Here is a 25199-nt window from a genome sequence, read left to right as displayed (position 1 = left end):
TATATTGACTCATTTCATTCTTTCAGCAATTGTCCGATGTAAGTACAGTTATTATCCCGATCTTGCCTGAGGAAACAGGTGCGGAGAGACGAGGTAACTCATCCAGGAACACACAACTCGGGCTCTGAAGTCCCCGTCTTGCCCTCGTCATCATGCCTCCACCCCAGCAGGCACCTCGCTCCAGCCCCTCTCTCGACTCTGTCCCGCAGCTCCCTCTGCGTTGGGTCAGGTTCCAGTGGGCCAGCCGGCCTGAGTGAGGACTCAGGTGAAAAGGTTGTGCCCCAGCCACTTCCCTTGTGACAGGGATTCTTCCAGCTCCTTTGAGTGAGAAGGACAGACCCCACTGGACTGGTTGGAGAAGAGGGGGCAGAGTTCACCAGCGCCTGGCCTCTGGGCATTCAGTCTCTCTTGCGAACACACACACACACACACCACCACCACCACCACCACCCCACCCCGCTGTGGCAAAGGTGGAAGAAGGTGGGATCCCTGGGAGACAGGTGGGGAGGCTGAGATTTGAGGGTGAGGACTCAGCAGGCCTGCCCGAAGCACCAGCTTCCCTGTGGATGCAGAGAAGCCACAGACAGACACAAGCCCTAAGTGACAGCACTGAGATTTGAACCCAGGCAGTCTGCCTCCACACCTGAGGCCCAGAGAGGAGTGGTGACCCATCCAGGGTCACGCAGTCACAGCCCAGGGCTAGGAGCTGCTGGCTCCCTTCCATGCCAGGAAAAGCACTGACAGCTGACTCCTCGCTGGCTGGAGGTGGAGCAGGGGTGGAGCCAGGAGACCCAGACGGCCTCCGCAGGGCCACCGCCAGCAGAGCAGCCTGGAGCAGTATGAGGCCGAGCTGGGGACCAGGGCTGCTGCTCCTGGACGTGGTGGTCCTCGTAGGGGGTGAGCCAGTGTGTGTGCTGGGGGCTGAGATGGTATGGTGGGGCTCCGGGGCCACCTGTCCCAGCAGCCCCTGCTGCTGTGTCCTTGAGGGGACCTGCCTGTAGGCTGTCACCCTGTTCACTGGACAAGGGTAGCTGTGGCAGGGTCATTGTGTCCAGCTAGGTGTGGGGAGCCAGTGTCTGTCCGAGTGGGTGTGATTTCCTCGGGAGTGGGTTATGGTGTAGGGGCACAATTGTGTCAGGGTCCCGTTCTCTGTGTGGGGGTTGGTGTCATTGTGCCTGGTTGCCTCTACTTTTGGAGGGCCCTCAGGCAAGTTCTGGGCCCCCCCCCTCGCCTCATTCTCCCTCTTGACACCCCCCCCCCTTGAGATCTCAAGGGTGAGCTGTGTGGGTCTATGTGCTTGCTTCAGAGGGTGGGTTGGCAGGGCAGGACAGGGGGCTCTTGTGAAGGGTTGGGTAGCTTCTGAGACATCGGAGCAGGGGTGAGGCAAGTCCCTGGGGGGGGGGGTCTCCCACTAGAAGGCTTCGAGAGGACAATTAAGCTAATGCTCTAGAATACCTGCGGGGGCTGGCTGGCTGCCTGCCCTGACTCAGCGATGGGGGCAAGACTGGGCGGGGGAGGGGGTATCTGGAGTCTGGGGGAGGGCTGAAGGCTGGCCTGGGCAGGCTCACGCCCCCTCTGACCCCCGCCCCCAACACTGCTTGCTCCACGCCAGGAGTGCTGAGCACAGCGGCAGCAGGACAATTAATTACCGAGTCGACACTCTGAATAGCTTCCAATAAAAGCTCTTTCTCCACTTCATAAAAATATTTTCATCCTGGGAGGGGCTGGTGTGAGTGAGGTAGTCACAGGCAAGGACCTGCCCCCCCCACCCCAACCCCCAGCAGGTAAGGTTCCCCCGGGCCAGACCTCACCTGTGTCTCTCTCTCCTCAGGTCTTCAAGCGACTCAGCAGGGTAAGCCCCCGGGGGGATGTGGGGCCTGGCCCTTCCTTGCTGGGCCCCAGATGGAAGGGAGGACAGAGGCTGTCGGCATGACCCCGCTCCCCTCCACCTCTTCCACAGCCTGTGGGCAGCGTGGTCCTGGGCCTCCCGAGCCTCAGGAGGGCAGCACGGTGCCAGGCGAGTGGCCGTGGCAGGCCAGCGTGCGGCAGCGAGGGCTGCACGTCTGCAGCGGCTCCCTGGTGGCAGACAGTTGGGTCCTCACCGCTGCCCACTGCTTTGAAAAGTGAGTCATGACGGGTCAGACGGGGTTTCGGCTGCAGCGTGAGTGGCTCCCCGAACCCGTCTCGGCTCTATAACAATAAAAATACCACCACGCGGAGGAATCAGAGGCTGCCCCAGTGCAACCGTCGGGTGAGGCTGGCTGCTCACGGGACGATTTGGCTGCTCAGGGGCCGCTATGACTCGACTGGACTCGGTGGCAGCAGGGGTGTGGGGACAATGTGCCCAGTGCCGCGAAGGTATCTGGTTGTGCGGACGGCTGTCCTCGTAGATGCTTTGCAGACGAGAATACTAAGGCTGAGACAAGGGCACCCACCGGTACCACCCGCTGCCATGGAAGAGCTTCTGACTCTCAGCCACCCTAAGGGCAGAGCAGAACTGCTTCCTCAGGGTTTCCGAGGCGGCAACTCTACGGGAGCAGCCAGCCTCAACTGTCTCCTACAGAGCAGCTGGTGGGTTTGAACTGTCCACCTTCCTTAGAGCCACAGGCTGGTTCTTGTTGGTCTTTCACCTCCCTTCAGTCTCCCTTGGTGTCACTTGCCCCAACTTCCCTTGCACTGAGCCTCCCCCTCCCCTTCCAGGATGGCAGTGACTGAGCTGGACTCGTGGTCAGTTGTCCTGGGCTCTCTGCAGCGGGAGGGCCTGAGCCCAGGGGCAGAGGAGGTGCCCGTGGTTGCGCTGCAGCTGCCCAGGGCCTATAACCACTACAGCCAAGGCTCAGACCTGGCCCTGCTACGGCTTGCCCGGCCCACAGCCCACACCCCCCTCTGCCTGCCTCAGCCCACTCACCACTTCCCCTTCGGGACCTCTTGCTGGGCCACTGGCTGGAACCAAGACACCGGTGATGGTAAGTGCTGTCCCCGACCAGAGCCTAGAGGGGTACTCTGCTTGCCCAAGGTTGCACAGCTCCCGGCCTGTCCAGTTCCCCAATCTCCTCCGTCTTCCCTCTCCTGCCTGGGGCACAGACCCCAGCTCACCCTTGCCTCTCATCAGCTCCCAGGACCCTGCGGAATTTGCGTCTACGTCTCATCAGCCGCCCCACATGTAACTGCCTCTACAATAGGCTGCATCAGCGGCCGCTGGCCAGCCCAGCCCGACCTGGCATGCTGTGTGGGGGTGCCCAGCCTGGGGTGCAGGGGCCCTGTCAGGTCTGAGGGGAGCAGAGGGGTGGGAGCTTACTCTGGGACTGGGGGCTCCATCTGGGACCAAGGCGGGGCAGGGGGCAAGGCAGGACTGCGGTCAGAGGAAGTCTCTTTGGGCTGGGACTCAGGCGTCTGCCCTTGGCTCCACTGCTCGACTCCAGGGGGACTCGGGGGGCCCTGTGCTGTGCCACGAGCCCGATGGGCACTGGGTCCAGGCTGGCATCATCAGTTTCGCATCAAGCTGTGCCCGGGAAGACACGCCAGTGCTGCTGACGGACCTGACTGTGCACAGTACCTGGCTGCAGGCTCAAGCCCACGGGGCTGTCTTCCCAGCTCAGAGCCCAGACACCCCGGTGACCAGTGATGAGGACAGCTGTGTAGGTAGGCGCAGGGAGCAAGGGGAACGGGGTGGACGGGGGTGCCCGGGTTGGGTGAAGACTTCGGGCCAGTGGGTGGCAGCCCTCGTGGAACACATCGCAGCTTGGGGAAGAGTGATGCAAGGGGGAGCTTTTAAGGTCCCATCTGGTCCTTCGAGAAGGGCCTGGACTTTGGGGGGATTTATGGGTTTGGAGTTCCAGTAGGAAGCCAGATCTCAGATGTTGGTTTGGGAGGGAAGCTATGAGCTTCCATGTCGTCATGGCCCAGTGAGCTTGGATAAGGCAGGGGGGGACTCCCATTCAGAATTCCAGCCTTCCATGACTAACATGCAAATCTCATGCAAAATCATTGCTTCCGAGCAAGAGGCACCTTGCAGGTGAGATGCACCTGAGAGCCACAAATCCGTGGGCCAATCCAGGCCAGACTGGGTGCAGACAGGTGGGAAGGAGTGAGCAGAGCCATGCCCAGGAGACTGGGGCAAGGGGGCTGTCAGACCATGGGGCTCAAAGCACTGGTCCTGACTTATGAGTTGGCTACTTGCCTGTGGTTAGAGCTAGACAATCCCTTACCTTCCCTGTTGCTTGCCTTCATCTGCCACGTCAGACACACAGCTTCTACCTGGCAGGGGCTTGATAGTACATGGGAAGGGCTTACTGGCATGCCTGCCACAACACACAGGATCGAGAGACCTGATGATGTCACCTGTCTCTTTTTCAGCCTGTGGTTCCCTGAGGAGAGAAGGCCCACAGGCGGGCGGCCCCTCCCCATGGCCCTGGGACGCCTGGCTGAAGCACCGAGGGACGCTGGCCTGTGGCGGAGCCCTGGTTTCAGAGGTGGTGGTGCTGACGGCTGCCCACTGCTTCATTGGGTGAGCCCCATACCCATGCTGTTCCTATCGCTGCCACTTGCTCCCATGGGCAGCCCTGCCACTCAGTGCCGCCAACCCTGCTTCTGCCCAGACGCCAGGGCCCAGAGGAGTGGAGTGTGAGACTGGGAGCTGAACCGGAGGAGCGTGGACTCAAACAGCTCATTCTGCACGGGGCCTATACCCACCAAGAGGGGGGACACGATGTGGCTCTTCTGTTACTGGCCCAGCCCGTGACCCTGGGTCCCAACCTTCGGCCCCTCTGCCTGCCCTATGCTGACCACCACCTGCCTGATGGGGCACGCGGCTGGGCCCTGGGGCTGGCTCATCAAGGAGGAGGAGGTAGGTAGGGCCAAGGCCAGTGGTAGCCGTCCGTCCAGCCTCAAGTTCACCAAGCAAGCGAGTTGCTTTTTCCCCGTGCTCTGCAGGCTTCAGACCCCAACAGACAGTGCCGGTGACCCTGCTGGGGCCCAGGGCCTGTAGCCGCCTGCATGCAGCCCCTGGGGGCGATGGCATCCCCATTCAGCCAGGGATGGTGTGTAGCAGTGTGGTGGGTGAGCCACCCCACTGTGAGGTGAGCCCCAGCACCCTCATCCCCTCAAACTCCTGGTGACCCTCGCCTTCATGAAGAGACCAGCTGCCATGGGAGGCTTCCAGCCCTGCCTCTCACCTGAAACTAGGTGTCCTGCCAGGGGTCCCAAACGGGCTTCGGTCTCCCTCTACTGTGGGGGCGGAGGGTGTGGGCAGCCAAGGGCGGGGGGTGCGGGCAGCCGAGGCCAAGGGTGAGCATCATCTCATCCCTGCCAGGGCCTGTCTGGGGCACCACTGGTGCTTGAGGTGAGAGGTACGTGGTTCCTGGCTGGGTTACACAGCTTCGGAGATGCCTGTCAGGGCCCCAGGCGCCCTGCTGTCTTCACGGCACTCCCGGCCTACGAGGACTGGGTCAGCAGCTTGGACTGGCAGGTCTACTTCGCCGAGGAGCCTGAGCCTGAGCCTGAGCCCCAGGCCGGAAGCTGCTTGGCCAACATGAGTATGTGGGTCTGGGGCCTCCCTTCCAAGCCTGTCTTCAAGGTCCTCTCCTCCATCCGGGTTGGCGGCTGGTCTGTCCCACCTCTGGCCTCTCCATGCTGTGGGTCTCAGGGTGGCAGCACCTTCCTCATCCCTGAAGGGAGGAGGCCAACCCTGCCCATGTCCCTGTCTTGACAGGCTGTTGACAGGCGGCTTTGGACTGATTGCGGGCTGTCCTGCACTCACCATGGTCATGCCCGCCTGCCTTCTCGGTGCCCCTCACCCGAGTGTGATTGATGCAGAGCCAGCAGCCCAGGGTTCTGGGAAGAAACCTGCCCAGGATGGGCCTCCTGCAGGACAGGGAGATGCCTTTCCCCACCCTGCCCCCTCCATCAGATGCAGGCATCCACAACCAACCCTCCCCATTCAGGCCCCAGAGAGCCCACCAGCCGGGTGTTTTGAAAATTTCGGGGGTTTTCCCCTTTTTTTTTTTTCACTGGGGTGGGTGGGTAGGCGGGGAGCAATTTTCCTTTTCTTAAACTTAAATAAATTGTTACAAAATAGACTTTAGAAAATAAGTTACAAATTCTAGCAAAAGGCTCCCCTTCTGTGGGCAACGGTTCCCCGAAGCCCCTGGCCCTCCCTGGGGATGGAATCTGGCTGGAGGTGCCGGCCCAGGTCCTAGGCAGAGCAGGGTGCCAGGCTTCTTGCAGGCTGAGCATGGTAATGGGCTGGAGTTAGGGGAAGGCCCTTCAAGGACAGGGACCCAAGAGACACCCCCCTCCCCCAACCTTTCCTTGGAAAAGCAGCCAGAGATGAGCTGGGTCCACATCGCATAGGGAGGGGAGGTAAGCAGTCTGTAGACCCAAACTCCTCCTGAGAAACACAGAGCTCCCCCATCCCCTCCCCCTAGTCTGATCTTTGGAGACTGGGAGTTCAGAGGGTGAAGCTGAGGTCTGCAGGCCACTGGGGTGAAGGGTCCACGAGTGGAGTCGGGGTAGGTGGAGGGGGCAATGTCGAGTCCCCTCTGCCTGCTGCTGGTGCCGCTGGAGCTCCTGGTGGGGAGGGAGAGAGAGGTCACTGACTGAGGGGGTGCATCCCGCACGCCCTGTAACACCCTCCCCCCCAAACACCTGGGACCACCAGTCATTCCCCCAGACTCCTCACCACAGCCACTCCAGAGAGCAGAGAGCTGCCTCTGGGCTCCTGAGCAGACAGGTTCCTCGTGAGGAGGGGCTGGCTGGTAGGTGGGTTCAAACCACTGATCTTAAGGTTAGTGGCTCAACACACACAGACACATCTGATGACAGCACCAGGGGTAAATGGCTCCTGGTCCTCATTCTTGCGACTCATAAGAGGTCCTAGATGGGAAAAGCCATCATCCCTTCAGCTTCTCAGGAATCTTGCCTGCCCACCCATCGCGCTCACCTACTCTTGGCTGCCACACTACGTGCCATGAGCAGGGCCTGCGATCTAGAGGCCAAGACAGACGAGAGCTCACAGGACCTGCTGAAGGAACAGGCTGTCCCGCTCAAGAGCCACTGCCAGTGGCCCAGACACAGCCTCTGGGCTGGGCGGAGGTGATGGTGCAGGCAGATCGCCCTGATAGAGAGGGCACGCAGATAGGCTAGGTGCTAATGACTATTGTTGCTACAACTGGGCCTAGCTTCAAACAATTATCTGTGACTCAGCCGGCCAGGTAAAGGAGGGCTTGGAGCAGGGCGGGAGTCTCCCAAGTGGAAAGAGTGGTTTGGTTGGATCCTTAAAAAAAAGCAGGGTGGGTGGAGAAAAGAGTTTGAATAAATGGACGGTGAGATGGGGAGCCAGGAGGGAAGCGCGGAGATGGTACATGGGAAAAGCACTGGGAGCCGGGTGCCAATCCCTGACCCAGTTTCTGTAGTCGAGTCAGCCCAGAAGCCATAAAGCCAGCCAGTCTGGATGGGGATGTGTCCTGTCACTCATTCCCTGGTGGCTCCTCGCCCACTCTGGTCTCGGAAGAGATGGAGACCAACCATCAGCTTCATCCTGTCTCCTGTGCATAATCCCTTCCAGATGTGGATGTCAGGTGTGCCCTGGTCAAGGCACCTTTGGCCTTGGATCACCAGTGGAGCCACGGTAGCTGCCACCTCTTGACAACCGACCCAATACACCATCTCCCTGCTTGGTGGGTGTTTCAGGTCTCAAGCCAGCAGGCAGCACTGCCAACTAACTCCTCCCTGGCCCACCCCCCTTGGCACCCTGTGGCCCTCCTTCCCCCAGCCCTTGCTTCCCCTGCCCACATTGGACACATTTTTCCCTTTGCTGTGAGCCCACCCACCAAGGCCCCTGCCATCAATCGTCGGCCTGAGTCCACCATGCCCCAATCTAGGAGCCAGCCACTGTCCATCCCCGCTGGGGCCACAGGCAGATCTGGGGGCATGGGGTGGGGGCAGTGAAGGGCCCCTCCAGAGGTGTCTGGACCCACCCCGGGGCTCTCCTGCCTGGCAGCTGTCCAGAAGAGCTTGCCACAGAGAGTGCAGCAATGGAGGAGCTTGGGGTCAGAGCAGGTTCTTGAGGGGGAGCAGGTTGGGTATATGTTTAGGGCAGAGGGAGCTGGGACAGTCTCTTGGTGTGACCCTACTGGTGGCTCAACAGTCTGCCATCTTGGGCAGGCACACCCATGTCTTCAGCTGCTGTGGACTTATTTCCTGTCCTCCAGCTCTTTCCCCACCCTCTCCAGGAGTCCTGGAAGGTGTGGATGGGGGGGTGGGGGAGTCTCCTGGGCTTTCCTTTGATCAAGGAGACCGCCCTGCTCCTGTCATCCCAGCTTGGGGATCCCGGCCTCCGCAGTCTGAAGTGGCACCTGCCTGAGGTCCCTGGCATGAGTTTGCAGGTGGCTAGCCAGTTCATGGTGGGACTGAAAAGCCCAGCCATCGAGGTAGGCCCAGACCCGAGGGGCTATGTGGCCATGGTGGCAGCTGTGGTTCCTGGGGGCCACAGGGTGCAAGGCTTCCTGGGGGCAGGGCTGACAAGGGTGGCAGCGGGTGCTGTGAGGAAGTTTAAGAGGCTGCCTGCCTGGTAGTGGGTCTGGCCACAAATGGTTGTGGGAAAGGGGCAGTTCCCTGGCTGAAGCTGAGTTTATGTTGCCAACGCCTCACCTACTGTCAGGCCTCCCAACCACCCCCCTGGGCTGCCTATGGCCAGGGGTCCTGGGGACATTGTTCCCTGACTCTTGGACTGGTCAGTGCCTGGCCCTGAGGAACCAACCTCCATTGTGATCCAATGACCCCTTGCTGACTGGCCACCCACCTGGAGCGGCTCTGTAGCTTCTGAATGGGCTGCCCTGGTGGGGCTCTGCCCATGCTCACCTGGCCTCGTGGTGCCATCCTTCAGCTCAGGCATGGTCTCATCACCACATGATCGGCCCTCAGCGGCCTGGCCAGTGGTCATGTTCCCCTCACTGCCCCCCGCGCCATTTGGGCCTCCCTGACCACTGGCCAGCTCCCTCTGGGTCTCGTGCTCCCGCAGGTGTTGTTCCAAAGAGCCCCCGCTAGGGAAGTCCCAGCCACAGAGGGCACAGCGCACAGCTGCCCGCCAGGGCCACCCTGCCTGCCGCTGCCGCCGCCGGCTCTCGGAGCGCAGCCTCTGGTGGTCCGTTTGTGCCATGCAGTTGGAGGTGGTACTGGGGCGGCTGTGCTGGTCGGTCTTGTGGCTGCGCCGGTGGTTCATGAGGCTTCTGGCGTGGCGATAGGCACGCCCACACTGCCCACAGCCAAAGGGCGAGTCCTCCGGAGTGGCCTTTCTGCAGCCCCCGCCCCCACGACGCTCAGCATGGACGCGCAGGTGGCCCGCCAGCTGCTTCCGCAGGCGGAAAGCCTTTCCGCACTCACCGCAGCGGAAGCGCCGGGGATCCGTGTGGATGCGCCGATGGTTCTTGAGGGACATGAGGTTGGAGAAGCCCTTGGAGCAGGCCTGGCAGCCGAAGTTGCCAGTCTGGTGGCTCTGCCGGTGATTGATGAGGCTGCCCACGTGCTTGTAGGAGCGGCCGCACACGTCGCAGCTGAAGGGCCGCTGCTCGGCGCTGCCTTCAGCAGGGCCGCCCTGCTCGGGGGTCTCCAGCCAGGGCCCCGCCCCCTCCTCTTCCTCCTCCTTGACAATGGTCTCCTCCCAGGCCTCCTCCTGGACCTTTGCCACCTCCTCGGGGGGCTCCTCCTTCAGGGGCTTCACCACCTCGGCCTGCCCGGGCCCCTGCTCTGCCGGCTGCGGGGGCTCGCAGCTGCCAGCCGCCTCCGGGAGGGGCCCCACCTGGGGCTGGGAGCCTTTGCAGCGGGGGTGGTTCCGCCGGTGGTTCCGGTAGGCCCCCAGGTTGGGGTAGCAGCGGGCGCAGACGGGGCAGGTGAAGAGGCCCGTCTGGTGGACCTTGCGGTGGTTTACCAGGCTGCCGCCATGGCGGTACGTCTTCCCGCACTGGGCGCAGCGGAAGGGACGGGGCTGCGCCGCCAGGCCCGGCTCGCCACCCGGCTCCCCAAGGCGGTCTGCGGCGGCGGCGGCACCTCCTCCCGCTCCAGCCTTCGCGTCTGCACCCTCCCCAGAGGCTGCGGTCACCGTGGCCTCACAGACACCATCCGTGACCATCTCTGTGCCATTACCTGACTCTCCCGAGGGGCTGGGCGCCTTGTCTATGGCGTTCCCAAAGCCGCCACCCAGACTCTGGTGGTGGCGCTGCAGGCTCCCCAGGTCATCATAGGTCTGGCCGCAGCAGCCACAGATGTGGCCGTACCCGGCGCCGTCCAGGGCCTCCACCTCCCGCTGCAGCTGGTTCAGCAGCTCGGCCTCCGAGAGCTGGAGTGGGGGGCTTCGGGCTGAGGCCGCCTCCGCGGCACCTTCCTCCGCGTCCTCTTCCTCCTCCTCGCCCTCCATCACGCCTGAGCAGCTGTGGGCCTGGCGCCGGTGCAGCCGGTAGCCGGCCCGCCCGGGGAAGATCATGCCGCAGAGGCAGCAGAGATAAGGCTGGGCGGGGCTCGCCTCCCCGGGCCCGTGGTTCCGGAAGTGGCTGCGCAGGGCAGGCAGAGAGTCGAACTCCTTCGGGCAGAGGGAGCACTGGTAGATGCCCGGCGGGTGGCAGGGCCGGTGGCTCAGCAGGCCAGTGGCATGAGGGAAAGAATGGCCGCAGTCGGAACACGTGAGCGAAGTCTCGGTCTGCCAGCCAGGGGCAGCCTCCGCAGCGTGGGCCGAGGGGCTAGGGAGGTCAGTGGCTCGTTTCTGGTCTTCTGCCCCTGGGAGGCTGCCGCCGAAGCGGGACCCGCGACCGCCCTCAACTTCTGGGATGGCCACGTGGTCCACAAAGCAGCGCTCCCGTCTCTCCAGCCCCTCGGTGCCTCGGCCCTCTCTCTGACCCTGGAAGCAGGCCGCTTGCCTCTCCTGCCCGCACCTGTCCCCCTCGGATTCAGCTGGCACACAGTCGCCGTCGCTCTCCAGGCTGCCTTCAGCCCCGCTGGGGCTTTCTCTGGACAGGCCCTGGGGAAAGTGGGGATGTGGGCTGCCTTCCGCTAGCTCCTGGGCCCAGTCTTCCTCCTCCTCCTCTTCCTCCGCAGAGGCCGATGGGAGCTTGGCGCCCCCACCCCCGCCGGCGCTGCCAGCCCGCCTCTGGGGCCTCCTGCTCTGGCGCCGACTGTGGAGCCGCAGGTGGTTCTTCATGGCGGCCATGGTGTGGAAGTGCTTGGCGCACGCCCCACAGCTGAAGTCCCCAGTCTGGTGTGTCTGCCTGTGGTTGATCAGACTGCCTGAGTGACGATAGCTCTTTCCACAGTCCTGGCAAGCAAAGGTCCGGGGAGGGGAAGCCTGGGTCTCCGTCTGGTTGCTTTCCCTCTCCACAGCTGCGTGGGTCTGGCCGTGAAGCGCCAGGCTCTGGGGATCATCAAAGAGTAGCCCACAGACGGTGCAGATCTGTGGGGTCTGCCCGGGCGCTGCTGGGGGGTGGGCAGCAGGGGCCGCTGCCTCCCGCTTGCACCAGGGCTCCTGCTGCGCCCGAGAGGTTGCCTCCGCCTCCATCTTGAGGTGGCTGTGGGGAGTCCCGGGCCCCGGGCCTCCACTGCGGCGGGCAGTCTTGCAGTGCACCCGCACGTGGTTCCGTAGGGCCATGAGGTTGGAGTACTTGCGGGGGCAGAGCGAGCACTGGTACTCTCCCGTTCTGTGGGTATGGCGGTGGTTCACCAGGCTCCCCCGGTGACGGTAGGCTCGCCCACACTCGTTGCACTTATAAGGGCGGTCGTCCAGGGGGCTGGCGTCCTCTTCCTTCTTGGGTGTGAGGCCAGAGCCAGGCAACAGAGCTGACGGGCGCCGCCCCTCGCCGGGTCCTGGCCGGGGCCTGTGATGCGCCCGCACGTGGTTTTTCAGGGCCGCCGCGTTGAACAGTTGCTTGGAGCAGACGGAACACGGGTAGACGCCCGTCTGGTGGCTCTTGCGATGGTTGATGAGGCTGCCCGCGTGGCGGTAAGTGCGGCCACATTCCCCGCAGCGGAAAGGCCGGTATTCTTCCAGGCCACCGTCCTCTAGTTTCCCCGAGGCAAAGAGCTCCTGCGCGGAGATGCTGCTCAGCATCTGGGCCGTGGGGATCTGGTCCCGGCCGCTCTCCTCCACGTGCCCATTGGTCGTGGGCGCCCCCTTCTCTTCCCATGGCTGCTCTGACTTTTCATCCTCATGTGAATGCTGGTGTTCCAGCAGCTCCAGGGGGAGGCGGAAGGCCCGGGGGCAGTGGGGGCAGCGGTAAGGCCGGTACTGGGCATGGAGCCGGGAGTGGTTCTTCAGCGCCATGAGGTTGGAGAACTCCTTGAAGCAGATGGCACACGGGTAGATGCCCAGGGTGTGGCTCTGGCGGTGGTTGGTGAGGCTTCCGGCATGCTTATAGGTCTTGTCACACTGGCTACACTTATAGCGCCTTTCCTCCTCGGCAGGAGGGGCCTGGGTGGGCTCCTGGCCCCCCGTGAAGTTCACCACTGACTCAGCCAAGTACTGTTCCAAATTGCTGAGGAGGCTGCTGGCTGGGGTGGGGAGCGGCGGGGCTCTGGCAGAGTTGGTGGGGGCCCCCCAATGCTTTGCACCCTCATCCGGAGCAGAATGGCTTCCCCAGCCTTCCCTATGTTGGGTGGAGGAATCCTCCCAGGGGTCTGGAACAGCCCTGGGCGCAGGCCCTGACTCACAGCCTGGTATCTCTTCGGTATGTTTTGCCTGCTTTTCCCAGCTTTCCTCGGGTTCCAGCCTTTGGCTCCAAGAGTCATCAGACACCACCTCGCCTGGGAAACACGGGATGGCATCCTTGGGGCGGGGTGGTCTGCGCCTGCGGCGGCCCTCAGGAGTATGAGTCCTCATATGGCTTTTGAGGGACACGGGATTGGTGCAGTCCTTGCCACAGGTGATGCAAGGGTAAAGGCCAGTCTCGTGGGTCCGGCGGTGGTTGACCAGGCTCCCTGCGTGGCGGTAGCCCCTTCCACACTGCTGGCAGCGATAGGGGCGAGGGATGTGGTCAGCTTCCTCAGATTCTGGAGTGGGAGATGGATGGAGCAGTTCTCGGTGGCGGGCTAGTTCTGGGAGGCTAGGAAAGTGGCGCTGACAGTCAGAGCAGCTGAGGGAGGTGGGCACGTCCTCCATGGGGCAGCGAGGCAGAAGACTGGAGGTTCAGGGAGAGTAGGCGGGTGGCTGTAGCATCTTACTCCAGTGAAGGGACTGAGGCCTAGGAAGAAGGGGCAGTGATCAGAGGGCTGGCCAGAGTTACCATCGCCTCTCGGCTGTGCCACACATTCACCAGGGGCTACAGGGAGGGCCCCTAAACATCAAGGCCTGGGGACCAACTTTCTCCTGGCCCTAGCCCAGAGACCTCACCACTGAAGGTCTTCCTGGACCACAGAGCCCCCCAAAGGGGAGCTCCCCTAGAGCTACAGGCGAGGAAATGGAAATCCTGTGAGGTGCAACTTTCTCCTCCTCCTCACAGACTTAGCAGCCTGATGTTCAGAATGGATACAAAGTCTCCTCTGTAACCTTCCTTCTGAAACAAAGAATCCAATCTTCCCTAAAAGGAAAGCAGACACTCCTAGACCTTTCAGTAAGAAAGACCAATTCTTCTTCCTTTCTCATCAGCTAAAAGGAGAAAACACTACCTCAAGACACTCAAAACAGCTGCCTGTCACATCGATGGCTCAGGACCCACAAGAGGGGATATTAAAGACCCCCTTCTTTGAAAGGGCTCCCCTTCCAGGTTCCCCCGGGCCTTTCAGCCTGAAGGCTCCTTTCCAAAGGGCTCTCTTGACCCACTCCCCTTCCCCTACTTTTCACTGAATTCCAACCACCTACCACTGTGGAATCCTGTCCCCTTTCTGATTACTCTTCACCCCTACCTCTTCTTCCTCATGTCTCTTTACCCTCACCTCATCCTCCTTTTCTTTTGTTTCCTCCACACCTTCTCTTAAATATTGATGACAAGTCTTGCTAAGCATTACTCCGGGCAGGCAGGCAGGCACTACACCATTACCTAATCCTTAGTAATCCCAGTTTCCCGGGAGCAAACCCTCCAAGCCCGGCAGATGTCATCTCCAAGTCCTTGTCTCTCTTCACTGCCGCTTCCCTCACTTTGGCCTTCTCCGACTCTGATCCTTCAATCCCAGGGGAGCCCATTATCAGTCCTATTTCCGACTCTAAATCCCCTCACCGAACCTGTCCCCTACTCCCACCTCACAAAGCACCTTCGTTCAGGCGTCTCCTCCCCTAGCCTCGAACCACCAAAGTCCTCTCTCCTAATTTTCTCTGCCCATATCCTCTCAAGAACAACTCCCACCTCGCACGGCTGCCCCTTCTCTTTCCGGCAGCGGGCGTGTCCGTTGGGGACTGCGGGCGGTGGACAGGGGGACAGCAGACGGGCACGCGCCTGCGCACTGGGACCCTTACCCTAACTGCAGCCGCGCGCCCCAAGGGGTGGTCGTGAGGGGGGGCTCTCGAGCTCCCACGTACGCACTCGGACAGAGCTCCCCGGGAGATGCGAGAGAAAGGGAATAAAGAGTAGAGGAGCAGGAGGGAGAGGGGAGTGAAGGGATGAGGGCGCAGCTGGTACCAGCAGGACTGTACTCCCGAGCTCCGCAGACACTTCCTATTGTTACTAGGAAACAGGAAGTGTCCGATTCGCAAAAGCTTCCCCGCGAAACCGCAGCCTTGGGAACACTTCCGGTCCCGCCTCCAAACAGCGGTCTCCGAAGACACACTTCCGGCGTTAGGGGGAATAAAGCAGGCAAACGCGGGTCGGGACCCGCCCACATAGGTCACAGCGCTTCGGGTACACGCACTAACCTTAGCCACCCTTCCGGCGAGAATACCAAGTCGTTCCGTTGGCTATAGTGGGGAGAAAAAGGGAGCGCTGCAGTCCTGGCTTCAGTATCTTGGCAATGCTTTTTGCGGGGCTCCCTGCAAGGCTTCCCCCCAGGCCGATGAGGGAAGCTTCATTAAACTCACTTCTCGCTCTTAAACGAGAGATGGACTACCAACGGATTTAGAGAGCACAAAGCCTGAGCATGGCCCTTCTGTCCTCCCGCCTTCTCGCTCTTTGAGACATTTCCGGTGACCTGGCCTGAAGCTAGAGCAGTAGTCGATGTAGACCCATTGATCAGCCCGGTGTCCCTGGCCCTCAGCACCCAGACCCCTGGCAAGATGTTTCCCGGCCACCATCGGCTGGGGGTGCTCCGATAAACCTTTCCTTCCTCCTCAGTCGGGAGAGCTCCCTTCGACTTCCGCTCACCGGCTCCGCCCCTCCTTCCTCCCGCCCCCTCCTCCCGCTGGGTCCTAGTGCCGGCCCCTCTTTCTGGCGGTGTCCCGGGCTCAGTCGGTGCGGGGAGCCACCGCCGACGTCGCGGAACCAGCTCCAGGGTATTCAGGTAGGAAACGCTGGCGGGAAGCCACAGAGTCCGAGGCTGGCTCCAGCGCCGGCCGGATCCGAGCCGGCCTCAGTTTCCCTGTGGGCGTCGAGGGCGGACACGGCCGGCAGGGTGCGGGCAACACGGGCGGGCGGGGCGGGAGGAGAGCGGGCCCCGGGCGGGCACGAGCGGGCGCTGGGCCCAATGGGTCCTAGAACCCGCCGGCTAGGCTCGCGGGCCAGGTGATGTGGGCACTGGGTCTCGGCCAGCAAGGCTGCCCGCCTTGGGCGGCGCGGACCCGGGGGTCCTAGAGCCCGTCCTGTTGCGGGCTTTTGTCCCAGCCGCTCGGCCGACCCAGCCAGGTCCCCGGCGTCCAGGGCCCCCCTCCCCCGCTGTGTTCCTGGCCGCCCCTCCCGCGGTCCTAGAGTACGCCATCTTGCAGGCCTTTGTCTGGCGTCCGGCCCTCCGTCCATTCATTTGTTCTGGCCTTCTTTCCCCTTTCGTGCCTTGCCTTGTCCCTGGAGCCACGTTTCCCGACGATTTATGCCGAAACAAGACAGTTAGGGGCCCTGGTCTACGAGAGCCGCTGGGCGGGGGACCGGGGGTGGGGCGGGCAGAGGGGATGGCGACAGGCAGACAGGCGGTAGCAGCCGCTCAGGGGTAGGTCCAGTACTTCTTATCTGCACCTTAGGGTCCCTCTTCCGCGTGTCTTCTTGGCTTTAATACTCTTCAGACCTCCACGAGCCTCAGAGGTCACATGTAAACGGTGAGGAAACGGCGCAGAGCGCTGTGAATCCCCTATTGTCCGGTGCCAGTTAAGTCAGCCCAGATAAGTAGGAGAATTGCCCAGTGGGCGAAGCAAGCGAAGGCTCCCAAGGGACAGGAAACTATGTGAAGATGGCATGGAGGTAGAGAAGTATGAGGGTGGTGGCTGGCGCTTAAGTCCCTGGTGGGAAGTGGGGGGGGGGGTGTGTGTGCTGATTTGAGGCTGGAAGAGTAGGTTGGGATCAGGTTGGGATCTGACCTGGAAAGGTGGTTAGAGCTCCCTTCCCCACGTTGCCCACCTCCCGAGCCCCCAACTCATCGTATCTGCACAGCCCGTGATGCATCATGTGGTGCCTTTGGGCTTAGGAATGGGGAGCCAGGTGCAGAAGGGATAATGCCAGGCCTAGTTCTTCAGGCGGCTGTGCACCGATTCAGGCAAGGGCAGAGACAAAGCTCCACTCAGGCCACGTAGGGACCCTGTGAACTGAGAAAGGCAGAAAGTGCACTTCAGAAATCCTGACTGGGCGACAGCCTCCTTCCTCATCTCCTTCCACTAGTCCTATTATATAGCCTGACTTGGAATACTGACTGACCAAGAGCAGCTTGCTTCACTTTTCTGTGCCTCAGTCTCCCTATCTGCCAAATGAGAACCATAATGTATAACTTCTAGGCTTGGCTTGGGTGGGTCGGACCCATACAATGCTTAGAATGGCACCTGGCCTGTGGTCAACTGGGAAGCCAGGCTTCCCAGAGAGGCACCGAAAGGGGGCTGGAGAGTGATTTGCTGGAAGAGGGGCCAGCTTCCAGAAAAGTACTTCCAGGAGATGACAGGGCCGAGGGCATTGTGGCTCCAGCCCAGGGAATTTCCAGGGCAAAGACCCTAACGAAACCCCAAGAAGCAAACCCACGACCCTCGCTTGAGTTGATTCAGGCACGGACTGACCTGAAAGGACAGAGTAGAAGCTGCTCAGTAGTGTTTCCAAGACTGTAAATCATCCTGGGAGCAGAGAACCTCATCTTACGCCCTGGCAGCAGCAGGGTGCTAACTTCTGACCATGTGGTTGGCAGCCCAGCGCTGAACCCCCTGTACCACCAGCACTCCTTAAATGGCGTGGTTCCAGCCACTGCCAGAGCGCATTCTGCCCTGTGGTGACCCTATACTACGACCAGGCTGTCCATCTGTAAGGGAACAGACAGTCTCTTCTTTCTCCTGGGGCTGGAATCCTCTGGCATAGAATCTCCTAAAGTTCTTGAAGTAGGAAGGAATTTAGTTCTCTATTTTTGAGGGGCGGGGGGGAGGTATGGGTGAGCCTAATGAGTCAAGGAGAAAGGACTGGGTGGTGAGGTAGGTAGGAGTTAGGGTGAGCCTGTTTGGGGCCTCCCTGGCCATGGCAAAGATCCTGGTGTTGGTCCTGGGAGCTGTAAGAAGTTTCAGGATTTGTCCAGTGAACCTGGAGTGAAGGGAGACTGCAAGAGAAAGTCCAGCCCACGGGCCTGTAGGCTTGTGTTTGAACTCGGTCTCTTCAGCTAGCTCTGTGACCCCGAGCACTGATGTTCTACCTGGAGAGGCCTCGGTCTCCCCTTTTGTAAAAATGCCTCCCTCTGGAAGGGAACAGAAGGAGCAGTGTGCCCAGCTTGCCGAAGATAAACCAGGTCAAGAAAAAGTACTTGAGAATCAAAGGACCTATTGGCAATTGCTGTGCCATATATAATTTTGAAACAGCAAAAACCACCAAAAATAGGTGCAGGTGTGTGTGTGTGCACGCGCGTGTATGCGTGTAGGCATATATAGATATAGGTGTGCACAAGGGGGCTTCAAAAGTCGGTGGGGAAATTGCAGGATCACTTAGTTCCATTCTGAAGCACCTCTATGTGTGTGTAGGTACACACATGCCTCTGTGCGTCGAGTTCACATAGATAGTAAAGCACCGAAGGTTTAGTTACAGATTACATCTTAGAAACACCTCCCAAGGGCTTCAGTGGAGTGCAAATGTCTGGACAATGAATGTACAAATGTGCTTTACACAATTGATATATGTATGGATTGTGATAAGAGTTGTACGAGCTCCCAATAAAATGATTGAAAAAAAACAACAACAACAACAGCTCACACGATTGGATTTCTGTGTTTGAGGGATTAGGACCAGATGTCTCATGGGACATCTCAGTCAACTGGCATAATATATAGTTCCTAAAGTTATAGTCTGCACGCTAATTTAAGTAGTGCCCGCCATCGTGAGCACTTATAGGTGGCCATCTAAGATACAACTGTGGGTCTCTACTCATTTAGAGTAAATATGAAATCAGGAAGTCAAAAACTTGATGATGAAAGTAGTCTCCAGGATAACTAATCTTCAGGTACCACAGCCCCGTCTCCCTTGAGATCAGAACTAGATGGTGCCCAGCTACCACCACTAACTGTTTTACTCAGGGCCACAGGGAAGAAAGTGTGGGCCAGAGCCGCAAACGCTCAAAAGCACAAACAGAACCAGGCCTGCTGCCCTGAGGCTATTACTGCCTTGAGGTGACTCTTCACACCTTGAACCTTGAGGTTACTGACCCTACAAAGCTAAACAATACAGTGACTCAAAAAAGTACTAGGCCCCTTTAAAGAATGACCTGTCTGATACCAGACCAAAACCCAAATCAAACTCAAGGCCATGACAAGTGACAGGGTAGAACTGCCACTGTGCGTTTCCAAGACTAGCTCTTTACAGGAATAGAAAGCCCTGTCTTTCTCTCAAGGAATGGCTCGTAGTTTTGTACGGCTGACCTCAAAGTTAGCAGTCTGGTGTGTAACCACTACCCCACCAGGGCTCCTCTAACACCAGACGCTCACCAAGAACCTTAAACTAAAGATGAGGATGTAAGGGAGCAGGGAAACTAGACTGATGGAAACAGAGCAACCAGAATAGAAATAAACGAGCGTGTGTTCACACATTGCGATGACGGCAGCCAATGTCACCAAATGATGGGTGCAGAAATCGCTGAGTGTGAACCTAAACATCTAGGCAAACCTTCCTGGGCAACAATGAAATATGAGTGTGCGGGATGGGGAGCCTTCTTCTTAGGAGACCCCAGGGGTGTTTGTTTAGGTCTTAAGTGATGATCCAGGAGATGTATTTTGAGTATGGAGTGCTGAGTCTTATCTCAAGCTCCTAGGGTGAGTCACTGATGTGGGGCTCCGGGTTTGAAGAACCCCAGATGAGCAGTGCGGAGAGGTGTCAATGGTGGAATTCAGGCAGTGCCCCAGCCTACTTGGCCCTCTCCTTTGTATCAGCTGGGCACCTGCAGGCCTGGGCAACAGGGCACACCAGAGGACAAACAATAAATAGTGCTGTGTTCAAGTGAAAGCTGCTGGGGTCACTAGCTTTGTGGCTGTGACCCATCAACAGAGCTCTTAGGACCTCACTTGGCTCTTCAGGAAAAGGACCAGAGGGCAGCTCAGGAAGTTATGTGTGAGTTAAGTAAGGTAACCTGCTGGACCAAGTTGGTGGCTGGAGAAGACTTGATAGTGATACGGTCCTCACCCAGCCCTGTGAGGTAAGTGCATTGTTACCTCCGTCTTTTCAGGTGAGCAACCTTAGCTCCTGAGACATGAAGGAAATTTTCCCGAGATCACCTCGGCTAGGAAAATGATGAAGGCAAGGCTAGAAGCCGGGCACTTTGGCTTCAGAAGCTGCTCGCCCTCGACCGCACTGCTGTGCACCACCAGCCTGGACCTCAGTCCCCCTATCTGTGAAATGGGGCTTCCAGCAGGCAGTCTGTCCCTCGATAGCCCTGAAGGGAGGTAGTGAGCACCTCATCCAAGGAGGTGGAGGAAAGCTCCCTTGGAAACAGCTGTGGGATTCAAACCCCGGGGAAGGTTGGATCTTTGGTGTGATGGAACGTGGGCCTTCTTTGCTGTTGTTTTCCCAGTCCATTCTTGATCAGAGGACAGTGCATCACGCGGTGCTTTAGGGAACAGCATGAGTTATGGGGTGTGGGAAAGGGGAAGCTGACGTCGGGCCATTAGGCAGGCGAGTAGAGCTGCTGAGGCTGCCCTCAACCCCAGGGACTCCTGTCAAGTCGCTGAGCTGTTCCTATCGTCCTTTCCTGGGGTGAGGGGCCTTGCACCTCTAGAGCCTTAGCTCTTGGCATAGCTCGGCACCAATCGCCTCTCACCTCCCGTGCCTTCCCGCAGCCTCAGAAGCCACCATCCCCGACAGGCACAGGTGAGAGAAGAGCATTCGTTTCCTTGAGCTCTCAGGGCTGGAAGTAGATCCCAGCGCTCCCACTGCCCACCTAGTGGCTCTAGGGATATCTAGTGCCCCTTCCCTTTCCAGACCAGTACTCCCCCACCTCCTCCCGCAGCACCCCCAGCTGCTACCAAGCCCTCCCTAAGTGGATCAGCCATAATCCTCTTCCTTCATCCCTGGAAGGATGAGGATGAGCCGGTGTTACACCAGGACAGCTGCCAATCCTATTTCCTCCAGACCGTGATCCCCCGCCCGGAGCTGCTGGGTGGAGAGTCTGGGCTTGAGACCAAGGAAGTAGGTAGGGGGTCTCAGAGCCAGGTATGTCAATATCCGATTCCAGCATTGTGACTCAGAGCCTGACGTCCAACGCCAGGGATGGCTCAGGCAGCTCTGCACGAGAGTGAGCTCTCTCTCCCTTGACAGAGGTTTGGGGACAGGAGGCAGGCAGGGCTTCCAGGATCCCTGGCTAAGGCGGGGCCCCTTACAGCTGTGGGAGGCCAGGAAACTGCAGCTGCAGCCTCAAGGACTTCACCAACCCAAGGGTAAAGACAGTACATCTGGTGACCTGGGGCTGCCAGGCAGATGGTGCCACCCTCTATCACAGGGTGACCAGCAGGCTGGTGCCCCATCTGGGTATACTGTCCTGCTTGTCACAGGCACTGGACACCGATCGACAGAAGATTGATGGGGAGGCAGGTGGAGTCTTGGCCCTATGGGAACCGTACCACAGTATTCTGGACACGTCAGGGGTTCCGCTTGGACCCTCTGGTGCCCTCATTTTTTAGCCCCTCTGAAGTCCCCTGATCCAACTTTCTCCAGTGAACAGGCCAGAGGAACGTGAATGTATGGTGTCAGAGCCCTTGGGAAAGGGGAGATCAGGGGTCCCTGGTTCCGGCTAAGCAGCCCTGGGAGGGAATTGCAGAGCAAATGGGATTCCCTCGGAGGCCGTACTCTTGAGAGCCTGGTTCAGGGACAGTGGCACCCCTCTCTAATTTTGCCTGTCTCACAGAAGCCCCGCCCGCCAAGGTCATGGAGGCGGAGTCTGCGGAGGCCCAGTCTCCAGCTGTTGGTTACAAGCGCGCGGGCCGCCGCTACAAGTGCCTGTCCTGCACCAAGACTTTTCCAAACGCACCCAGGGCAGCGCGCCACGCTGCGACGCACAGCTCTGCTGATGGCAAAGAGGAGGTGGCGGAGGTGAAGTCCAAGCCGGAGACAGAGCCCAAGCCAGAGGAGGCCGGCGGGGACAAAGGGTCCGGTGCAGCGGCTAAGCCTCGGCCCTACGCGTGTCCACTGTGCCCCAAATCCTACAAGACGGCCCCCGAGCTACGCAGCCACGGGCGCAGCCACACGGGCGAGAAGCCCTTCCCGTGCCCTGAGTGTGGCCGCCGCTTCATGCAGCCCGTGTGCCTGCGCGTGCACCTGGCCTCGCATGCAGGCGAGCTGCCCTTCCGCTGCACGCACTGCCCCAAGGCCTACGGCGCGCTCTCCAAGCTCAAGATCCACCAGCGGGGCCACACGGGCGAACGGCCCTACGCCTGCGCCGACTGCGGCAAGAGCTTCGCAGACCCCTCGGTATTCCGCAAGCACCGGCGCACGCACGCGGGCCTGCGGCCCTACAGCTGCGAGCGCTGCGGCAAGGCCTATGCGGAGCTCAAGGACCTCCGCAACCACGAGCGGTGAGGGCTCCAGCTGGGGGCGGGGCTTTGAAGTGATAGGTGGGTGGGGCAGCTGCTGCCCTGTGGCGAATGGGAAGGTGGGGGCGGGGCTCTGCAGCTGGGGGCGGGGCATTGAAGTGACAGGTGGGTGGGGCAGCTGCCCTGTGGCAAATGGGAAGGTGGGGGCGGGGCTTTGAAGTGACTGGTGGGTGGGGCAACTGCTGCCCTGTGGCGAATGGGAAGGTGGTGGGCGGAGCTGTGGGAAGAGCTTGGGCCAGGGTAGCATGTCTCCAGTGCCAGTGGTAGCATAGTGTTGTAGTTTGGGTGGGCTCTGACTAGGTTCGAGGACCTCGGGGGGACGGGGGAGTGAGGAGATAGGGCTTGAAGCAGAGTGGCGCCTAAAGTGCAGATATAAGTGATCTGCCTAGGTCTTTGGGCCACAGAGGGTCTTATCCAAAATAGAGGCCCTTGGGCATCCCTGGTGACATTGTATGTAACACGTAGGGCTGCTAACCGCGGGGTCAGCAGTTCTAACCCACCAGCTGCTCCGAGTAAAGATTACTATTTCGGAACCCCAAAGGGGAAACCCACAGTTCTACCCTGCCCTGTAGGATGGCTTTGCATTGAAGCCCCTCTGGTGGTATAGTTATGCGTTGCGCTGCGATTCACAAGGTAGGCAGTTTAAAAGCCCCTGCCACTCCGTGAGAGAAAGACAGGGCTTTCTATTCGTAAAACGCGTCGAAAATCCGCAGGAGCAAGTCTGTCCTGTCTTAGAGGGTCGCTAGCGCTTGGCATGGGCCCGATGGCAGTGAGATGGGGTATTCTGGCACTGAATTGGTTTCGTTTGAAACCTAAAGGTTTCTAATTCCGGGATCCCCGCCAGTGGGAGTGTACCCAAGGACATTAGGGGGCCCGAGCAAGGAGCAGGGTCACCCTTCATGCCCGGCCTTCGCTGCTTCCACAGGTCCCACACCGGCGAGCGCCCCTTCCTGTGCTCCGAGTGTGGAAAGAGCTTCTCCCGCTCCTCCTCGCTCACCTGCCACCAGCGCATCCACGCGGCGCAGAAGCCCTACCGCTGCCCGGCCTGCGGCAAGGGCTTCACGCAGCTCAGCTCCTACCAGAGCCACGAGCGCACCCACTCGGGCGAGAAGCCCTTCCTGTGCCCGCGCTGCGGCCGCATGTTCTCCGACCCCTCCAGCTTCCGGCGGCACCAGCGGGCGCACGAGGGCGTGAAGCCGTACCGCTGCGAGAAGTGCGGCAAGGACTTCCGGCAGCCCGCCGACCTGGCCATGCACCGCCGCGTGCACACGGGCGACCGGCCCTTCAAGTGCCTGCAGTGCGACAAGACCTTCGTGGCGTCCTGGGACCTCAAGCGGCACACGCTGGTGCACTCGGGCCAGCGCCCCTTCCGCTGCGAGGAGTGCGGGCGAGCCTTCGCCGAGCGCGCCAGCCTCACCAAGCACAGCCGGGTGCACTCCGGGGAGCGGCCCTTCCACTGCAACGCCTGCGGGAAGTCCTTCGTGGTCTCGTCCAGCCTGCGGAAGCACGAGCGGACCCACCGCAGCAGCGAGGCGGCAGGGGCACCGCCCCAGCAGGAGCTGGTCATGGGGCTGGCCCTGCCGGTGGGCGTGGCGGGGGAGGGATCCGCGGCCCCCGCTGCAGCCCCGGGGCTAGGCGACCCATCGGCTGGGCTGCTCGGGCTGCCCACGGAGCCGGGCGGCATGATGGCCACGCAGTGGCAAGTGGTGGGCATGACGGTGGAGCACGTGGAATGCCAGAACGCTGGCATCGGGGAGGCCTCCGGCCCCCTGGCCGGGTCTGGTGAAGTGGCTTGTGGGGAGGCGGACGAGAAGCCACCGCAGTTTGCCTGCCGGGAATGCAAGGAAACCTTCTCCACGCTGACTTTACTGCGGCGCCACGAGCGCACCCACCCAGAGCTGCGGCCCTTCCCCTGCACCCAGTGCGGCAAGAGCTTCTCTGACCGGGCCGGCCTGCGCAAGCACAGCCGCACCCACAGCTCCGTGCGCCCCTACACCTGTTCCCACTGCCCCAAGGGCTTCCTGAGTGCCAGCGACCTACGCAAGCACGAGCGCACCCACCCCGTGTCCGTGGGGACCCCCACCACGCCCCTGGAGCCCCTTGTGGCTCTGCTAGGTATGCCTGAAGAGGGACCAGCCTGAGGCCCGCCCCCCCCCATGCCCTGCCCCCAGCCCAGTGCCCACTGGGCGCCTCCCCACTCTCCTTTTGCCCCAGCTTAGACGCCATCTCCCTGCCCCAGGGCAGCTCCTTCACCAGGGCCGCGCTGTGAGGACTGGAGGGGCTCCGAACAACACTCATTAAAGCGTTTGTTTTAACACGGGGTTGGCGTCTGTGTTCTGGGGGAACGGGCATGAGAGTGGGCATCCAACACCCCAGCCAAGGAAAAGAAGACCATCCACGGATTGAAAAATGAGAAGCTAGAGGTGTCTCTGGGTGCCCAAAGCTTGTTTCAGGTACCATCAGTCCCATGCTAATGTCATAGGACATGGCTGTGTGGCCAAACAGGTACAGGAAGTGCCCTGCAGGTCCTCCTGGGACATCTTTGGTGGCCTAAAAAGTGACTTTGAGCAGGCCACCAATGAATACATCTACGTAGCTTTACCTAACCTGTATTTAAGAGGCTCCACGACAGGACAAGGACTGCAAATGTCTTACTTTTTTTTAATGTCTTATTTTTATGCAAGATAATTCCCCAAACTATAAACCACCATAAGTAGATGCACAGAAAGTTAATTCCCCAACTTGTTGAAAAAGGCCTGAGCGAGGGAACAGGATTGGAAGGTGGTTACAGGGGGACAGTTTGGGTTTTGTTTTTTTTGTCCTTCTGGAATCCTCTAATGTTTGAATTTTGTTCGAGAATGTGTTCCTATATTAAGTGATTCTTCAAAGGCACAAAGACAAAAACAAATGGAGGCCACACATGTCTTGTAACTTAGTACAGCTTCTTGGGAAGATGGTTTGATCATGCATCCCAAAAAGCTCAATAAATATTCTTTCAAGAAGATATACCAGTGACCAGTAAACACCTGAAAAGGAACTCCAGGTTGTTCGTCATTGGGAAAATGCAAATCAAAACCACAACGAGGGCACCTCCCATCTCTCTAGCAAACCAAACTCA

The 25199-nt window shown here is 60.0% G+C and overlaps 3 protein-coding genes across 8 annotated transcripts; 2 read left to right on the top strand and 1 right to left on the bottom strand.

Annotated features, from left to right (window-relative positions):
- The first annotated feature begins 1547 nt into the window (after positions 1 to 1547).
- PRSS53 (serine protease 53) lies at positions 1548 to 6008 on the top strand. Its single transcript, XM_075564812.1, has 8 exons — positions 1548 to 2123; positions 2701 to 2966; positions 3113 to 3267; positions 3423 to 3642; positions 4357 to 4507; positions 4599 to 4850; positions 4940 to 5078; positions 5312 to 6008. Exons 1-8 carry the CDS (start codon positions 1903 to 1905, stop codon positions 5705 to 5707), a joined length of 1800 nt encoding a protein of 599 aa, XP_075420927.1. The 5' UTR covers positions 1548 to 1902; the 3' UTR covers positions 5708 to 6008.
- On the bottom strand, positions 5967 to 15548 carry ZNF646 (zinc finger protein 646). 4 transcript variants are annotated; one of them, XM_075564800.1, is made up of 3 exons: positions 14825 to 15548; positions 8860 to 13220; positions 5967 to 6567 (listed from the first exon to the last, which is right to left on the bottom strand). In XM_075564800.1, exons 2-3 carry the CDS (start codon positions 13136 to 13138, stop codon positions 6449 to 6451), a joined length of 4398 nt encoding a protein of 1465 aa, XP_075420915.1. In that variant the 5' UTR covers positions 13139 to 13220; positions 14825 to 15548; the 3' UTR covers positions 5967 to 6448. The 4 variants fall into 4 exon arrangements, with proteins under 4 accessions (XP_075420915.1, XP_075420918.1, XP_075420916.1 ...); XM_075564803.1 differs by having other exon boundaries at positions 9382 to 13220; positions 14825 to 15546; XM_075564801.1 differs by lacking the exon at positions 14825 to 15548 and adding an exon at positions 14429 to 14753.
- On the top strand, positions 14781 to 24395 carry ZNF668 (zinc finger protein 668). Of its 3 annotated transcripts, XM_075564809.1 has the most exons (4): positions 14781 to 15405; positions 19574 to 19692; positions 21397 to 22063; positions 23007 to 24395. In XM_075564809.1, the coding sequence occupies exons 3-4, from the start codon at positions 21417 to 21419 to the stop codon at positions 24220 to 24222; spliced, it is 1863 nt and encodes a 620-aa protein (XP_075420924.1). In that variant the 5' UTR covers positions 14781 to 15405; positions 19574 to 19692; positions 21397 to 21416; the 3' UTR covers positions 24223 to 24395. The 3 variants fall into 3 exon arrangements, with proteins under 3 accessions (XP_075420924.1, XP_075420923.1, XP_075420921.1); XM_075564808.1 differs by lacking the exon at positions 19574 to 19692 and having other exon boundaries at positions 14782 to 15405; XM_075564806.1 differs by lacking the exon at positions 14781 to 15405 and having other exon boundaries at positions 15551 to 22063.
- Positions 24396 to 25199: the final 804 nt, after the last annotated feature.

This window comes from Tenrec ecaudatus, chromosome 12 (genome assembly GCF_050624435.1).
Source record: "Tenrec ecaudatus isolate mTenEca1 chromosome 12, mTenEca1.hap1, whole genome shotgun sequence".
NCBI lineage: Eukaryota > Metazoa > Chordata > Mammalia > Afrosoricida > Tenrecidae > Tenrec > Tenrec ecaudatus.
The sequence above is the reverse complement of the archived record's forward strand: the minus strand, read 5'-3'. Positions and strand labels throughout refer to the sequence as shown.

What these genes read in the sequence shown, in the direction of transcription:
- PRSS53 (XM_075564812.1), top strand. Translation starts at nt 1,903, where the DNA reads ATGGAAGGGAGGACAGAGGCTGTCGGCATGACCCCGCTCCCCTCCACC. An exon ending in TGATGAGGACAGCTGTGTAG is followed by an intron (nt 3,643 to 4,356) that starts GTAGGCGCAGGG and finishes TCTCTTTTTCAG; the next exon opens with CCTGTGGTTCCCTGAGGAGA. An exon ending in GCTGCCCACTGCTTCATTGG is followed by an intron (nt 4,508 to 4,598) that starts GTGAGCCCCATA and finishes GCTTCTGCCCAG; the next exon opens with ACGCCAGGGCCCAGAGGAGT.
- ZNF646 (XM_075564800.1), bottom strand. Translation starts at nt 13,138, where the DNA reads ATGGAGGACGTGCCCACCTCCCTCAGCTGCTCTGACTGTCAGCGCCAC. An exon ending in GGATGGCACCACGAGGCCAG is followed by an intron (nt 6,568 to 8,859) that starts GTGAGCATGGGC and finishes CCTCCCCACCAG; the next exon opens with GAGCTCCAGCGGCACCAGCA.
- ZNF668 (XM_075564809.1), top strand. Translation starts at nt 21,417, where the DNA reads ATGGAGGCGGAGTCTGCGGAGGCCCAGTCTCCAGCTGTTGGTTACAAG. An exon ending in GACCTCCGCAACCACGAGCG is followed by an intron (nt 22,064 to 23,006) that starts GTGAGGGCTCCA and finishes CTGCTTCCACAG; the next exon opens with GTCCCACACCGGCGAGCGCC.